Genomic DNA, 18,270 nt, shown 5'->3' with positions numbered 1-18,270 from the left:
ATTAACATTCACATCTGTAGACTTGATGGTTTGCTACAAGAGCACTTTATTAATGCTCTATTAACATTTATAATAGCAGGTGACTGACAAAGTTGAGCTCATTATTGGTTTATTAGAATTTGGGAAACTCAAAGACCCATTATTAATTATTATTATTAATGACTTGATGGCTTATTAGAAAGTGAGAAACCTTGGACATGTAATTAATGGGAGGGGTCTTCCTGTGGAACATAAGAGCTAAAAAGACGAAAGAAGAGAAGAAATGTTGATACTGGAGATACATCATCATTAATAAAGCCATTAATGCTAATTAATGATTATAGAGCCTTTATAAAGGGTGACTTATCAGAAAGTGGCACCCAAAAATGTAATTTAAAAACATTTTTATGTTGTGGTGTAATCTTGAAGGGTCCAAACCATCACAGACCGACATCACACACCTAATACATGATATACAAGGTGTAGCTGATAGTTTGAACGAGTGCAAGCAGCTTACCCACAACTTTCACATACCACAAAAATTCAGCATCGCCTGAAGATCAAATGTTAGAGACAGAGAGTACATTTAGCCTCCCTCTGTGTACTGGCAGCTTTACTGTATTTGCTTTAAGTTGCCTAAACCCTTCTTTCTTCTTCTGTCAGTGAAATTAACACAAGATTGTTGCTGTATGTCTGTATCTCAGATGAATAACTCTGGTCTGATGCTTCACTTTAGTTGCAGTTTTAGGGAGTGGAAGAATATTTCCATTTTCAAAGTGTTTTAATATTTTCTTGCAGTTCATGTGATCAAATAAACAAAGCAGTGCTCTGAGTGTGGAGGAGCAGGTCTGACTACCTAGTATTATGCCACACATATTTGTTAGTTTACAGAATGCAGCTCGTTGGACAGCTGCAGGTCATTTCATTGACAGTATGTTTAGGCACAAACATACAGCATATAGAGCATAGCACAGCTTCAATGTCTGTGCGGATTAGTTATATGTAACATCATCGTTATATGACATCAATAAATTACTGCCAATTGTGGCAACATTTTTATCAAATACAAAGAAATCATGGCAACAGTAACACAGTTGAGTTGAGGTCTCCAAAAGATGCACATCATCACCATCTAGTGGGAGAGAAATAAACACACTTTACAACAAATGGATGCAAAGTCAGTTCTCCAATCCTCAGAGTGAGTCCCATAATAATACACAGGGCTTCTGTGGTGTCTGTATAGTATTCCTCTGAAATGTAGAGCAGGATTATTATAGTTGATTGTATTGAAAAAGCACCTGGAGAAGTTGACTCTGATCACAGCAGAGATGTTGAAGACGGATCTTTAACCAGGAATATTTTTAAAGCTGATACAGGGTTTTGTGCTTTAGTGATGTTTTCCTGACTTGTTCTAAACTGGCAAATGGCAAATTTTTGATGTATTTAGAAAAGTCAGGGTGTGAACGTGTGACAGAGCAACACAATGGGCAGCCAATGAAGTCTACTGTGCAGCCTTACAGTGAGCTGGATTTTCTTGGAAGTAAATGGTTTGAGTCAAATGCTAAAACCTCAAACAGACAAGTTGAAATTTTCAGAGTTAATTATTTTTAGCCCTTTTTTAATCCCTCCTTAGCTTTTTACTGAATTGATCTAAATAAATTCTCTACTGCTGCCTCCCTCCCTCTCAGGCTGTGAGGAACACTAAACAGGCTGCTGGTTAACCAGCTGCATTTATCATGGCCAAATGTGATGGGGGAAATTTAAGGTTCATATGTAGGAATCAGAAATGTACTTTGATGGACAGTTGGCTGTCATCGTTATATGTATAAAATGAGTGGTTTAACCAGTTCTTTTCCCTTGAGCATGCAAAATAATACCTTATGAATGTTTTTTATTGATTATGCCTGTTTATTCTATGATATAAGAGTGACAGATGTGTTATATTCAGACTACATGAAATAGGTTTTTCTCCTCACCTAGTTTATAGTATTCATATAATATTCCTTTAAGAATTTACAAAGTAATATAGAGTTTATGAGTTCATAGTGACTTTAACATACTTTACGTTCTTTTAAATCATGTCTTACATCACTGCACTATAATATTCCTACAGTAACTATTATCAATTATAGCAAAGTTTTAAACATTTTGCTCAGATGTTGGCCATTTTTTTGAGACAGAGGTTTACCGACTGATGTCCATATCTTTACTGATATCATATGAGAAATATATCATCTTGCTATGTATGCACTGTATGATATGATAAAAAATAAGATGTACTTTGTGTTTTATTCCTCATCCTGTACCTCATAGGCAGGTGTTAGTAGTCAACTGTATGTAACTTTTTAATTACTGTATGTCACCTCCTTTTTTCCCTTACTTCATGCCACCAAGACCAGCAGGACCTTCACTTAGTCTTTCACTGCCACCTAGTGGTCATTATATGTATAGCCTCCTGCATATCATATCGACCCATAGCAAGACCTTTGGCCAGTTGCTCCCTGTAGTTCATCTGTGTCAGATGTTAAAACGTCTCTTGAGTTTGTACTTCTCTGTGGGTTCATCACCCCTCACTTCATCCACAAAATATTGATTAGAGAGGCTTTAAAGTGTTGGTCATGTTTTTGAATGGGCAGAGCTTTGAGTACATACTGTATGTGGCTTGCATGTGATCCACTAGAGGGCGCGTATGGATTCATTCAGTGGTTCACAGTTTGCCTGATTAATGTTTTACACTAATACACACCAACATACTGTTCCTTAACAGTACATTTAATGATAAACTTTCATGGTATAATGATTTAAATTGTAATTTTTATACACTGTTAATTTCATAGACAGTAAATTCAGGCTTTTTTTTTTCTTTTATGCCAATTATTTTTCCCCTTCAGCTTGCTGTGGCAGATACATCATGTGGGACGCACCAAAGGGACAGTCTGTCAGCCGTCTGTCACTTTTCCAGAGTTTAAGGTCACTGCTCTCGCTCACTGGAGAGTCTGGACCAGCTTTTTTGTTAGAAAATAAAGTTGTAACTGACAGTATTATTCTTCAAACTGGTATCTCATGGTGGATGATTTCAAAGAATGTTGTTGAATGTGAAGAATGAAAAACATTTTTGAACAGTGTTTTTGAATAAAGATGGGTCAAATTTAACCCTCTATGTACAAAAATGTGTATCAGCTTTAAGTTGAAATATTGCCATTCTTGTATGTTTTGGGTCACTTTAGAAAAAAAGTCTAGAGACTTTAAAAGTCTTAAAGACTAAAAGAATGGTGTTTAGGGTGTTTTTACTGTTCTCAAACACAAAGTGTCCATTTTATGATTGTATTCTAAATACATTGTCTTTCTACTCAGGCTACTTAAAGTGAATACCAGAATACTTAGAATCTTAGAATAAGATGAAGGAAAATGCAAGGTACTGTGGCATCTTAAAGCAAGCAGCTCATCATCTTCCTACTAACAAAAGGACATTTTATTTCTGTGCCACTTCACCCTCTTTCTCTCTCTCTCTCTCTCTCTCTCTCTCTCTCTCTCTCTCTCTCTCTCTCTCTCTCTCTCTCTCTCTCCTCTCTCTCTTTGTGCATACATTTGGCCTACATGTCTATTTATACTGCTTTTTCTGTGGCTCCACAACCTTTAACATTAGCATGACCTTTTTACACAGCAGACCTTCGTCCTGTGCTGCCATGACACATGCTGCTGCCATCTACGTGGCTGTGATCCAGGCATTCATCTGATGAGTCATTACAGTTGGAATATCTGTAACTGACCTTGACGAGGACTCAAGATTCAGAGCCTGCAGAGACATTCAGTCATACCCCCACCCATTCTGTCAGTGACACAAGATATGATATTATGTCTCTTTGTGATTAATAATTTAAACTGAGAAAACCTGAGAGAAATGGTCTTTATCTACCTTGAAGTATTAGTGCTGCAGTGTCCCTCCATTGTTGATTGTCTCCGAAACATCTAACTGAGTACACACAATATCAATATTTTATATTATTTACTTAAGGCCAGGATTTAAAACAGTTTTTGATTCAAAAGAATGTGCAAACATACTGCAGGTGTTAAATAAATGCATTTGACTCAGATGTTTTAGCTGAAGAGCAGAGAAAAAAATCGAATGTTCCCCCAAACAGACACACAACTGCACTGCTTGCAATAAATATTTTATACACACACGAAATAGTAATAATGCACTGCTTCAGTTGCTTCGGTGGGCTTGTGTCAGGGCAGCTCTTGGCAAAGACTGTGCAAACATACAATATAATCTAGATTGCTGATGGAATATTTGCTGTCTGTCTGTGGTATGATGTGTATTTTGAGAGATAAATTTGTGATCAGATCATAAGAGTGCATTTAAGGTGTATGTAAAACAATGATAATAATAATAATTATAATTATAATAATCTGGGTTTATATTTTAAAGTGTTACTCCATCAATTTGACACATCAAAGTGGGTTTATTCATCATGAGGAGTACTTTGCTTTGTCAAATCTGAGAAAATAACCCTGATGATGTCATGGTGATGTTGTCAAGGTATTGACATAGACTTTACAAAAGATGCTCTCAAGTTGCAGAGTTTTTGGAACTAACCCACAATAGAGACTAAAAGTTAGGATAAATCAGCCTCTGCTGCTTCAATTTTGACTAGCTGTTTTTGAATCTGTCTCCAACATGCCCCCCAACTTCATGGATGTACAATACTGAATCGCTGGTGTACCCCTTTAATAAAATCCTGAATAAATAAAGGTTTCAAGTTTGAATAGTCATTCCAACACATCTTACATGTAAAGGAATGATATTCACATTATTCGGGTCCTGGTACAATAACAAAAAAACCCCAACACATTAAAATCCCACAAAATATGGGGATAAAATATAGAAAATACCAAATAATAATAATAATAAATGTTATAAGAATATTGATATTATTTGTTTTCAGTTAAACCTTTGACGGTTCAAAGATAATAAACGATGGAGGGATTTTTTGGAAATGTTTCGTGTGTCACAAGTCAAGCAACTGTGGCCCATTGAAAAAGGCTCAAGGGTCATTTATTCTTACCTTGGATCTGGATTCGCGAGATCACAACATCATGACATCACAACATCATGAAATCATGCGAGAATCCATCTTGTCATGCTTCAAATTATGTGCTTGTGTCTGAACCACTGGTGGTTCAGAACAATCAGCATCCTATGAGGATTCTCATGATCTCCATGAATCCAGCTGCCTCTCAAGGTAAGACAGTGACAGACAGATGGTTCATCCAATCAGCTGCTAAGTATTTTTTTGAAAGTGCTTTTTCCTTCTCCAAACAGTTTCCAAGGACGGTTCTGTGTAACAAACCATCTGGCGCATCAGGTTAGGTTTGTTCACAGGGAAGGTGGAATTGAATTTCATCAGATATAATAGGATCTGTAACCTCTGGCTTGCATTCAGCATAAAGCAACAGGGACAGATTTAGGTCTGTGGGGGGCTTGTTACTATGGCAGACAGCATGTGACAGTGTCACAAACCACTGCCAACCCAGACTCCTCCAAATTAGATCATATAAATCCTCCTTTTAACTATATAAGTAATGCACTATTTGGAAGTTGTTCATCTTCAAGGTGAGGTTTTGCACTCCATATTCAACCCCTTGCAGCATGTTGTGTGTTCAATTCTTTGGAGATGCATTTAAATTTGACTTAAAACCGCATGTTTCTGACATTGAAATGACACAGATGACTATAAACAGCAAACTGCTTCACTATTTTTAGTGTCAGCACGTCTCTATTTGCATCAATCGCACAGTGTCAGTTACAATGGCCCATTACAGCCAATCTTATCTGAACCTTTGGCAGAAATCCAACCAACACTTTCTAAACTGGTTTCCAAGGCAACCCCAACCAGCAGGACCAATTAGAACTGACAAAGGATCCCAGAGGACTACGCTGCCTGGAGATTAGAGGAAAAGAAGACACATCCTAAAAACAAACACAACAAATGAACAGAGGGCGTTGCGATCTGTGGCTGTGTGTTTGTGTGTGTGTGTGTGTGTGTGTGTGTGTGATGAGACACAGGGACAGTGGCTTTGCATGAGCATGCACCTGTGGGTTCAGTTGTGTCTGCATCGGTCTATCCATTAGGGAGGATGGATTTAATTAAACCTGCTGTCTCCTCTTCCCTCTCTCTGTTTCTCCCTTTGTAGGACTGTGTGTGTCCATGTGTGCTGTTAGAGCCACAGGCATGAAACCAGATCAATAAGAAATAGTTTAGAGTGGCTGATGTTTCTTTTTTTTGTCTAGGTCATCACTGGAACACTGTGGCCTCTGCGCCGCACATCAATCACGTTTTCCGTGTGTGTGTGTGTGTGTGCGTGCGTGTGTGTGTGTGTGTGTGTGTGTGTGTGTGTGTGTAGGTGATTGATCTGATAGCCTTTGTACTTCAACGGGGGATCTACTTTATTGAATAACTGACACCTATGATCCCTTGGTGTTTGTTGGTTATTGTGTATGTGTGTCCGTGTCAGCCTCTTTTTCCTCTATGAGTTGAAATGTTTCTCAAATATCAAAATCACTGACCTTTACTATAAACCCTTTTAGCACACTCCTGTGTGAGGTGAGAGCAGGCTTTCATTCATGGTAACAGTCACACTGCCCAACAAAGCCAAAACACAGGAACTACATATTTTAGTTAAGACCACAATCTAACTTTTTGATGTCTCTTTTACTGTATAAAATTATTATAATTACTTGCAGTGAATATATAGCATTTTATAAATTGTTTTTAAAGTATGCTACACTGAATAGACACTTACACGTTTTGGGTAAAGACCCCCATAGATGCAGTTCTCTTGCTTATGGTGTCACATATATGTCCTTTGCCTCCTTGCCAGCTTGGAAATGTGATTGGCCACAAACTATATAATCATATATCCAGCCAATCTATTTGTGAATACCCCATTGGCTGACAAGTGTGCGTATGTATATGGCCTGGTTTTTATATTTTTATATTTTGTTTGTTTCAAAACTAAAACCGAATTTAGCTTAGCTTGATGAACAACCGCCTTGATAAACTGACATCTTGGAAATTCAGTTTGTTGTTACACATAAATAAACAAGAAGATAGTATCATAAATACTAAAGGAGCTAAACTCCTGCTCTTAAAGGTAACTAGCTTAGCGCTAATTCCTTCTCAGTTTTTGATGCAATTGAATTCATGTGATGCGGCGTGGTTAAGCAGCCTTTAATTCACAGGTTTACATGTTTTTTTTGAATGAAGTTATTTTATTGATTTCAGTATCAATATTAATAGCAGATTGATGTACAGATACCAGCCAAACATGGACAGAGACAGAGTCCCTAATTGAAGTAAAGTTAATTTTTCTAAACAAAAGAATTAAAATGGACAAGACAGCTGAAGATTATCCAAAAGTAGAGTGTGGTATCTGCTTTTTTAGGTGTTGTGATTGATGTCATTGATTTCTTAAGGTAAGATAATCAGCCCAAAAAGCTATAAATGACATTACAACCTTTATATCCGTTACGCAGTTTGCCATCAAGCCTGAAAACTTCAAACCCTTTTCTCTCAGCTGCTCTCTGCTATGGTAGAACAGATTAAGCTTCATGTCAAGACCTGAAATCATTTTTTTCAAATTTTCTTTTTGTATTTGTTCACAGCACATAAATTTGAATTATGTATCTGTTTCTAAATCTGTGTCAAGGTCAATGCTGTTGACAGTAATAATGATGAGTCCAGTGCTCATTTTGCCCTGGGTCACGGTCTTTTAACTTTTCCGTGCCCTCACCCCTCCCTCCCTCTCCTCCCTTATTAATTTCCTTTCCCGCTGACTCTCTCCTTTGATCCTTTAGTCTGTCCTTTCTGTCTTTGCCAAAAACACATTTCTGCCTTTTTCTCCCTTTTTCAGCCTGACTTTCTCTCTCATCTTTCTACTCTCTTTTGCTCGCTCGGTTTTAAAAGGCTTTAAAGGAGTTTAGGCGTAGCCCTCTCCATGGTAACACCATCTCCCATTCTTACACACACACACACACACACACGTTTTCTCGCTTTCTCTCATCTCATAATTCTGCCCTACCCTGTGTTTTATCTCTGTACCCTCCCCCTATATGCACTCCCTCTCCCTTTACCCCCTCTCTCTTTCTCTCTCACACATTCACTCAACCTCTCCTGCTCCTGGCAGCTGGTCTACTGCTAATGCTGCACCATCCACTGACTGCGAGATGTTCACCCCAGCTTGTAAAGGATCTGCAGGGGAGCCGAGGTAAGGCTTTACTACCCGTTATTCCTCTGGAGCATAGATACAGCAGAGATGTTACTGCTGCTGTAGACTACTGACAACAGCTAACTGGAAGCCAAATGAATGATGGGAAGAGTGTGAGTGTGTGTATGCTGATTTGTGTGAGAACTCTCCAGCTGGAGTAGAGAGGCTGTGTGAGTTGCAGGTTAGGTCTGACACTTGTGATCTGCATATACACACAATCAAGTGAAGTGGGAATCTATTTCCAGGGTTTTTTATCCTCTCAGTATTTTCTTAAACTTGAGAAAAATATTGCTGTCTTTGTGTGTGCATTTATTTGTGGTGTGTGTAGTCATGTGCGCGCGTATGTGTGTGCATGCTGTGAGAGAGCCTGGTGGCACGCAAATTGTCTTTCGAATAATGCTGCAACGATGCTGCAATGTCTGGTTATTGCTATATTCTCTGATGGTTTATGACACCATGTTGTGTTTATATGCGTGTATGCATGTGTGTGTGTGTGTGTGTGTGTGTGTGTGTGTGTGTGTGCGTGTGTGTGTGAAGTTAGGTTTCTACACATATGAGTGGGTGGATAAGAAGAGTGTGTCTTAATATTTTCATCAGTTCAACTGAAAACACTGCGTTCATGCTACAGAGGGAAATTGAAAGATATGATACCATTCATAGACAATAAAGCTAGATTAATTTTTAATATGTATTATTATTAGTAGTAGCATTATTATGAGAAGAAGAAGATGAAAATTAAGAATATGTGCATATGTGTATGTGAGATGTGAATGGTCTGAAATGTGTGTGAGCCAACGGGTAAATGTCATCATGCATGCATACATTTTCCAGCGTGTGTGTGTGTGTGTGTGTGTGTGTGTGTGTGCTGGTGGGCATTCATTCATGTTGATGTGCAAATACAGTACATGGTGTGTGTGTGTAACATGTGTAAGCAAAAGTCCCCCTTGAGGGGATGTGATATGCAGTACAGAGAGAGCAGCGGCGGGAGGCAGAGAAATGTTATTTGATTCATGAGTCTGTTTCCCCACAGGAAGATCTGTGAGTGTGATTATAGCAGATTAATATCTTTCAGGGCATCTAGCAAAAGATGAATGTTTTCATTAAATAAACAGTCAACACAGGAAAGTAAGTCTACTAGCACCATCCAACAAAATGTGATGTGCTACAAATATTCCTGCAGAAAAGTATTAATGAGGTGTCTTCTGTTCAGGTATTGTATTGTGTTCTACTCTGGACAGATTTTAAAGAGACACTATGTAACTTTTGAAAGAAAAAAATAACACTTTCTTCCACCTAAAAAGCAAAAAAACAAAACAAAGCACACCTTTGCTCACTTCAATACACTAAGAAGTTTTACCACTACAGCTTAGTTTGGTCTGGTATGACCATTAGCTTATGGTGGCTAATGTTAGCTAATGTTTACAATGTTTAGATAGCTATAGATGGAGATTATTGACTCAGTTCACCATCTTTATGACTCTTTTCTACTTGCGATACTTTTACACTACATCTTACCATTTGAGATTATCCTGTAATTGCCAATATGGCCACAATTACTCCATAATTGTGAACATAGTGGGTGCTGTTAGGCAAAATTTACATATAAAGGCTCACTTTAAGAAATACTTCTCTGAAACAAGTTCCCTCACTCCTACGCACTATTAAATATGACTTGAAACACTTCCATCTTTAGTATCCCACCATATGTAGTCTTTTTTAGAACTGTGTAACCAATAAATTGTGAAAATTTAGCCACTAACAAACCAAGAAGAAACAAGAAGAAAGAAGTCTTTTTTTCAGTCATGATCAGCTGTGGAAAGATGAAAGATGTGCTTCTCGTGGAGCTATGCCTTCAGCTGGAACCCACCAAGTATGAATGGTTGGTAACTGCTGACTGCAGAGAATTTATTTAGGCTGGGGATCTTATAAATCATTTTCATATTAACCAGAAAGGCAAAAAGAGATTCTTGACACAGCACTCCCGAACTGAGAGGCTTGACAAATCGCAGTCCTGCAGTGTCGAGTGGACGGCTGGCACTGTCGGCAGCTCCGTCTGCTGCTGAAAATAGATGGTGGCTAATCTGTACCTCTCAGGTGGAGAGAATTCAGCATTTGTCCTAGTTACTTAAATATGACATGAAAATGCACATACAGTACTGTCCATGCATCAGGTATGCAGTAATTTATGGTGCCAGTGTCAAAGCTGCTTCCAAGACAGCAGAGAGAGGAATCTGACCTTCACAGACGAGAATACCTTCTTTTTCATACAATATGTAATAGCTTTGATAGTGCATTCATTGTTTATATCTGATCTGCTCTTTTGTTATCATTACTTGTGCCTACACTCTTGTTCTTGTTGCTTTTGTAACTTTTGTGACTTGAGAAGTGTACTTGAGAGCTGAAAAAAGTGAAATACGACTCCATCCTATCTCCTCTCCTCTCCTCGATTTCCTTCTTTCCTCTCTCCCCGTCACTAACCACCTTTCAGTAATCCACCATTAATCTGTCAACACCTCTCACTTCCCAACCATCTTCCTCTCCTCCTTCTTGTCCTCTTACACCTTCCTCTGTCACATATGCTGCTCTGGGGTTTCATTTATAAAACAGTGCATAGGATCCATACTAAAAGTGTACGTGTGCAGTGTGCACAAAAGCCAAAAATGGCGTGGGCCAAAAAAGAAAAATCCCTTATCCCTTTATAAATCACAGTCCACCTGGAAACGTGTGCACATGGATCAGCCTCATATCCTGCCCTCTACACCCTCTAAACGGTCAATGCAAAAGCATTCATGAATATTGATGTACATGTGTTTCTTTCCCCAGACCAATCAGTCACTCTGTCTTGAGACGCCTGATCAATCAGTGTCAAGAGTCAGTGCATCAGGCCATCTCGCTCGTCACTTGCTTGAAGTTATGTGTGTAACCCAAAACAACCGTATGCAACTTCAATAAATATTCCTGTGGATCGTAAAGTCAGAACTAATTACCCTGCAGCGGGCCAATTCCTAGTTAACCAGTTTTAAGTAGTTTTTTACACCACACACTCAATATCTAAAATATAATAAACACTGTATTCATTTATATTTACTCCAAAATCCAGCTTACAGGTGTTTCTCTAATTTTCACAGTCCATATATGAGTACAGGTGATGAAGATGTGGCAGTGAGGTGACTGGAGAAGGCAGAGTGTGTAGCAGCCACCGTGGTGTCTCCAATGTGCTCTGTGTGCCTGACAGCATAGTTGTGTGTTCACTGCAGTGATTTTACACACATAAACTATATAGAAACTAAAATCATACCTAATGATTTATGCACAGTATTAGAAGATATTATTGAAAATCTATTAGAGCTCTGTTCTGCAATGATTTTTACGTTAAGTTTGTTTAAGTTATTTGATGTCATCTTGGATTTCTACAACCGATGATGATAAGTTCATCAGTTAACATGGTTGAGGTGAAAAAGAAATCACGCTTAATATCAAGGAAAGGCAAGCTAGACTTTCCTGAATCCTGCCACCTGCCACATCCTGACATCATTCATTGCAGCAGCTGCTGTGCTGCTCCTCAACTGATCCTCTCCTCTACGCTCCAGGTGAGACAGCACTGATGAAATGTTGAGGACTTTGATTTAAAATTTGAGTTGGCTTATATCTCTTAAAATTGAAAAGTGCTTATGAAATAGTTATGGCTCACTAGCACAAGCACAAATAACACTGCTGGCTTGAATTTTTATGATAAAGTGGATCTATCATTTATGCATGATATGAAGTGAAATGAAATGTGTGAGAGGAATCATTATACAATGTGGCCTCATTTCACTACCTCACCATCTGTGTCGCCAATTTCCCCTGTCTCCAAAATGTTGGTACGCATGGGTCAGAGTTTATGTACAGGTGTGCACATTCTCTGGTCAAGTTTGTTCTTATAGATCACAACTTTTGTGTGGGAAGCCCTGTTTTGTGCGTACACAACGGTTGAGAGCCCTGGTCAGTTCAGATCATTACACAAATCTTGCCGAACTTGTCCTTCTTCACCTCTGCAATAATTTTTCCTCCTTATTTGGCACTAATTGATTCCAAACCCAACCTGTTTATTCTTTCTTTCACCTCTCCCCTTATTCCCTTACCTACTTTGGTGGTGAGATCAATTCAAACTTTGATACAACGAGTCACCGCAGCCTCAGAGGGCTTTTGCTTTAAACTTCTGCAGCTTGTGTTTGTATTTGTGTGATCCTATTAAGTGGAAAATGAAACGGTTTGAGGAAAATGCCATGTTTTTGGAACGCACCTGATTAAATTGTTTTTGTGTGGGCTGAGCATTTGCAGTTGCCCTCGTGGGTGTTTCTCACTGTGTTTGCAGGATCTTGAGCCTGTGTGTTGTTCTTTACAGCCTGCCAGAGCTGCAGTGAAGGGGAAGTATTAAATGGATGTTTTTCTCTGATCAATGTCGTTTGGAATAGTGAACAGCGGGGGAGAGGACGACTGAAGGCGCTGTGGGTGGAGGTTGAGTGTGTGTGTGTGTGTGTGTGTGTGTGTGTGTGTGTGTGTGTGTGCAACTGTCATAGCTTCTGTGCATGCGCATGAATGTGCACACATGTCAGCATGTGTGAGTTCATGTCTGTGTGCACAAGTGGATTCAGTATTCTGTAGGCCTACGATATATCTATCTGCTGTTTGCGATTGTGTTTGTGTGTATATGTGCACACACATCTGTGTGTGTATGTGATCTGGAAGAGTGGGTGTATGGGTGGGCTTGCTGTCACTTGCAGTAACATTCACCAACAGAGAGAGAAACTATAGGGGGAAATATAAAGGAAAATAAAAATAGAATGCAAACAAGAGGAACGTTTAGTGAAGAAAAACGATAAATGGGAACATATAAGAAGGATAGAATGAAGCTAAAGGAATGCAAAATAATGTAATATAATTAATTAATATATAGTATAGAAAAAATATATATAGTAAAATAATTGTTCATTTAGTCGTATAGGATGTACAAGCTGCAAAATGCACACAGTAAACATAAACCTTAGCAGAGTATCTAAATAGGCCTGTGTTGATGATGGTAGTGATGTTGCCGGGATGCCCAGGGGGGACATCCAGTTGAAGGAACAACTTTCATTTTGGAACTTTTTTTTTTTTTTTTTTTTTTTTTGGGATGTCTTGAAGGGACTTTCAAACAACTGTCATTCAACATCTCAGTGTTGGCTGGGTATTTGTATTGCTGTGGACTTTCTTGTGCTGAGGAAAGATTAAAAACAGTTGAAGCATAAATTGATTAGATGAGGATTGTGTTTTTCATCTGTTCAGTGCAACAATTCATGTCCTTTTCAGCTGAAATAGCATTTACAACATTACACTGCAAACCTCTGCTTTAACAGCACAGTAATGTCTGTTTTTTTCACCATTCTACAGTGGTGGAATGTAACTAAGTACATTTTGTGCAAACTAAGTAATGTACAATTTTTAGGTACTTAATTAACTTAATATTCAAATCCACTTCATTCCAGGGGCAAATATTATACTTTTTACACCACTGCAATCATGTAACTCCTACAATTATTTGTTACTTTACATATTAAGATTGTACATAAAAAACATACTGTATATCATTTTAAGATGTATGATGCATTGCTGTGGATTTCACCACTTCCATCAGTAATTTATTATCCAATAATACATTTTTCTAATAATACCTACTTTTACTCGCATTCATTCAGGGCTTTTACTTGTAATGTAGTATTTCTATGGTGATGGTACTGCTACTGTTACGGAAGTAAAAAATCCTCTTCCACTGCTGCAAATTTTTGGAATAAAATGTCAATGTTATTACAAGTGTCATATTATGGTATTATATAGTCGTATTGTTTTATGAACAGTGAAATGATGCAGGACCCTGAAATATGGATGTTATAAAAACCACTGTACACACAGATGAGAGCTTCTCAGAGTTCACATCAAAGGTGTTTATGTGCATATATGCTTTTATTATCCTGTGTGCACTTTAACTTGTGTATGTGTGTTATTTTGTTGCATCATATTTAGAGCAGCAGATGGAGGATGTGTTCTCCATCTAGACAGTGGTGTTTTCAAACTAGTGGCTCTGGTCGCAAATGTTTAATTACTCCTATCATCCCAACATCACAACCTAATTATGTCATTATCTCAAGATATCATGTGTTTTCATGTAAAAATAATTGAATTGTCTCATAATCATCATATAACAATGCATGTTTGGTTTTTGTTTTTTTTTTTACATAAAATTGTTTTTTAATTATAGTACACACAGTGGTTACAATTGTGTAATTATTTATGATAAATAACTCTGCTGTGACTCTGATTGAGCTTACGCAGGTAACACCAATTGGACGAAATGGTGAAACACACACACACACCAGCCAATAACTGGTTACGTAATGAGCTCATGACTGTAATTTAATTTGAATAAAATGTGTGATCATATTAAAATAATTTACCAGCTGACATCAAAGTTTATGCAAACATCTTCCAAATGCTGAGCTTGACCTGTGGTCAACTGAAACATTTCCCCTGATTAACAGGTAATCTCGAGAGCAGCTGTGCGTTACTGATCAATATGCAGCAAACAGGTGAGCAGATTAAAAGAGATGTGAAGACATATGGAATATTGTTTGGCTTCCGTTCAGTGTTTAGTGCATCTGTGCATGTGGCTCTGTATATGTGAGTACCCGTGTGTGCGTTATAATAGATGAGGATGGATGTGGTTGAGACAGGAGCCATTAAAGCAGAGCATCTCTGTCTCCCTGTCTATAAATCAGCAACCCTCCTGGAAAACCTCATATGACTAAGTAACCTATTAGAGACACAGGAGGGAGGGAGGGATGGATAGTTAGATGAAGGAAAAGAGAAAGGTCTCTCACGTCTGTCTGGGCGTATATCACCCCCCGGGAATCAATCTAATGACTAAATACCTTATTACATGGTGGGGAGAGAGATGGAAGAGAGGAGCGGCAGTGAGGAAGGAACAAAAGTAATAAAGATGGAGAACATCAGGTCTCTCATGGAGTCTCACTGCCATTAGATGACAGGGAGAAAGTTATTGAGGATAAGATGAGGGACTGAAACTAGATGAACAAATCTGGATTGATAAAAGAGAGAAAAAGTTAAGATAGAAGAAAAGGAAAGAAAAAGCGAGTGAAAAAAGTTTGCAAAATGTTCCCTGAGACCCACATATATCCTGTAAGTGCAACAACAATGTGTTCATTTCACACATCATTATGCAAATTCACTTTGTGCTGCTGCTTTGTGCTGGTTGCATAAAACATGAATAAAGTGCAGAACAGTAAAATGCAATCTCCTTTTGCAGAAGATTATTTTTTAAAGGGCCAGTTGACTCACAAAAAACACATATCCCCCTGCCCCCCCCTTCATCCATATTTTCTCCTTTAGTGATATCTGATCATGCTGATAGTTTTGATTATATGTGCCAAGGTTTTAAGAGATGACACATGTGCCACTCCATTAAGTTGGACATTTAAAAATGACATTTAACAGGTACAGACAGATTATTTTCCTTGGAACTACTTTCTACCAAAGAAATAGTCCCTGTGACAGCAGTTGACAGTGAGGCCATTGTGAAAAGACACAGTGCACTTGAGTTTTCCAAATGTGCTTTTTGATATCTCTAGTTTAAAATTATTTTAATGAACTGAACCTTTAATCTAAGAGAGCAATGAATTCTGCCTTTGGGAAAATGAAAATGCTTGATTTTTGTTGTATTGCTTCTTGCTGATACTTCTAGTGCTGCACATGATGCCGAAACAAGAATTGATATTAGATGACTGTGAAAAAAAAAAATAGCAACTCAGTCAGCCTTTCAGTTTACATATTTAGACTTGATGTTTAACAGCGTTTAATTTTCCTTTTCTTTCTTCCTCCCACACCCACACATACACATCTGCGTCTGTGCAGAGACAGAATCTTTCTCATAGGTGTGTATTCACACGCAGTGCTTCACACCCTCCTCAGAGGCTGCATAACTGCTCTAAGCTGCTTCAGCAGTAACACACACACAGAGGAGTGTTAGGAGGAAATAATTTACATCACATCGCTCTCTACCTACATAGAAAAACCACGCTTTGATTACATAATTAAACTGGACAAAAATCATGCAGAATGACACGACAAACTGAGACTCAGTGTGTATTAGCTCCCATCAGAGTAGGGAAAATCAAAACTTCACTCTTTACAGTGACACTCTAGAGAGAGACAAATGTCAAATAGGCTAATGTCTTGAACTTGACATATTTATATCATTTCTTTCTACCAAGTAGTGCTGGCACCAGGTTTTATGCTGGAGTTTAACTAACCTCCCTGCAAAGCTGCTGAATGTTAAAGATCCCCTCCAGACACGTTTTAAGATGTATACTGTGTAGAATACTGAATAATAATTTGTGTCTGATATGCTTTTTCAACAAAAAAAATGTTCAAATTATGTTGTTTAAATCCTTCAAATGACATCTACTCATTCTCATTCATTAAAAAAAAGTCCAGAATCTATGAATATGCACTCATTTTCCATTTCATAGGTTGAATTACTGGACACAAGATGTCTCCTACCTCACTGTAGTGTCCATTCTCAGTGTATGTGCACTGAAGGCTTCCAAACAAGTTTGGATGTCACAAATTATGCTCATAGGTACAGTACACTCCTTAAAATTTTTTAAGTTTTGAGATTTTCAGTTAGCACAGAGAAACGTTTCCCCTTTCTGCAGATGAATGTGAAAACAGCCTTCTAGTGTCAAACTTTGCACACACATCATTCTGCACAATGATGCTCACACAACAAGCATAGCGTGTTTTTGAGTGGCGGGGGACTTTAACAAATTCATGTTGTTAAGATAGTTAAAATGTTGTTGGTACTGTTTCCTTAGAGAGAACAATACTGTAGACACTCAAGAAAACTGGTGACATCACCCAACAAGTTGCTGTAGGGCTGTGTAACCCAGCCCACTTACTACCAATTCTGTGGTAACAGAAAATGCGGTGAGAATGAAAAGTTAACTTCACATTTCAGAAAAAAAATGTTGATGTGCTTTACTTGAAACAGAGAGGAGGCCTGACAGCGAGAGCATAGAGGCTATTTCCAGTAATTCGTTTTGCTCAAAAGAAAAGTAGCATCAGTAAGGAAATGGTGCAATATGTTCACAGTATATTGTATACGGGCATTAGCAGGTTAAATAAATGAATATGTATATGCATCATGAGGTCATACAACTACTCTGTTTTAAAACTGATTGCAACAAATTAGAGCAAGAATCCAAAAACCAGTAGCTATATGTGCATGTGCAGTACACAGTTGTTGCCTCTACAGCAACATGATGCTATATTAAAGCCGTGTTCATCCTGAAATATACTTACAGTCTGTAATTCTGTGTACATGCCTGACTAACCAACTAAATCATGTTATCAACACAGTGACAAGTGGCCTTTCATGATCGTGGCTGATACTGTATTGTTGGATCTAGTGAGAAAATGATTTCACACAAACAAGGTTGAGACATTTATAGTCATTGATCAATACAGCAATCATGATTATGGTTTTCCAATCTTGGAGAGCCCCAGGGTTTTCTGTGGATTGATATGGAGGCTGTGTAAGAGCTATAATGAACAACAATGTGCCTCGACATAAAAACAATAACAGTCAATGAAATCAATGATGCCTTTGTCCAGTTTTCTAGAGTGCTTTATTTCCGATACCATGGCCATTTAGCAAAAAAACAAACAAACAAATAAACAAAACCCCCCCAAATAAGATAAATAGAAAAGGGAACATAAGAAAATCTGAAAATTGGCTTATATACATATATTTTAAACTTCCTTTCAACTTTCATCCATTATGAGGGCAGTGCAACAAGCTGTAATCTCCCTCTAAAGTTCAAAATGGCGGGTTAGCAAAGAGTTGCCTATTTACACATCCAGCAGATACGGATCAACATTATCATTCATTCAATCCTTTGGCATATTTGTGTCCACCTAAAGTTC

At 38.1% G+C, this 18,270-nt stretch overlaps 1 protein-coding gene across 4 annotated transcripts in view; it reads left to right on the top strand.

The window, feature by feature from the left end:
• Nucleotides 1-8,143: 8,143 nt before the first annotated feature.
• Nucleotides 8,144-18,270, top strand: part of LOC137185795 (rap1 GTPase-activating protein 2-like) — a 79,988-nt gene continuing 69,861 nt past the window's right edge. For 3 of the 4 annotated variants that reach the window (XM_067594167.1, XM_067594166.1, XM_067594176.1), the window contains exon 1: nt 8,145-8,250. In XM_067594167.1, the coding sequence (XP_067450268.1) occupies nt 8,210-8,250 (41 nt within the window). In that variant the 5' untranslated portion in view covers nt 8,145-8,209. Of the gene's footprint in view, nt 8,251-18,270 lie in introns of all 4 variants that reach the window. The other variant, XM_067594168.1, reaches the window with a different exon arrangement.

Source organism: Thunnus thynnus, chromosome 7 (genome assembly GCF_963924715.1).
Source record: "Thunnus thynnus chromosome 7, fThuThy2.1, whole genome shotgun sequence".
Taxonomy (NCBI): Eukaryota; Metazoa; Chordata; class Actinopteri; order Scombriformes; family Scombridae; genus Thunnus; species Thunnus thynnus.
The sequence above is the reverse complement of the archived record's forward strand: the minus strand, read 5'-3'. Positions and strand labels throughout refer to the sequence as shown.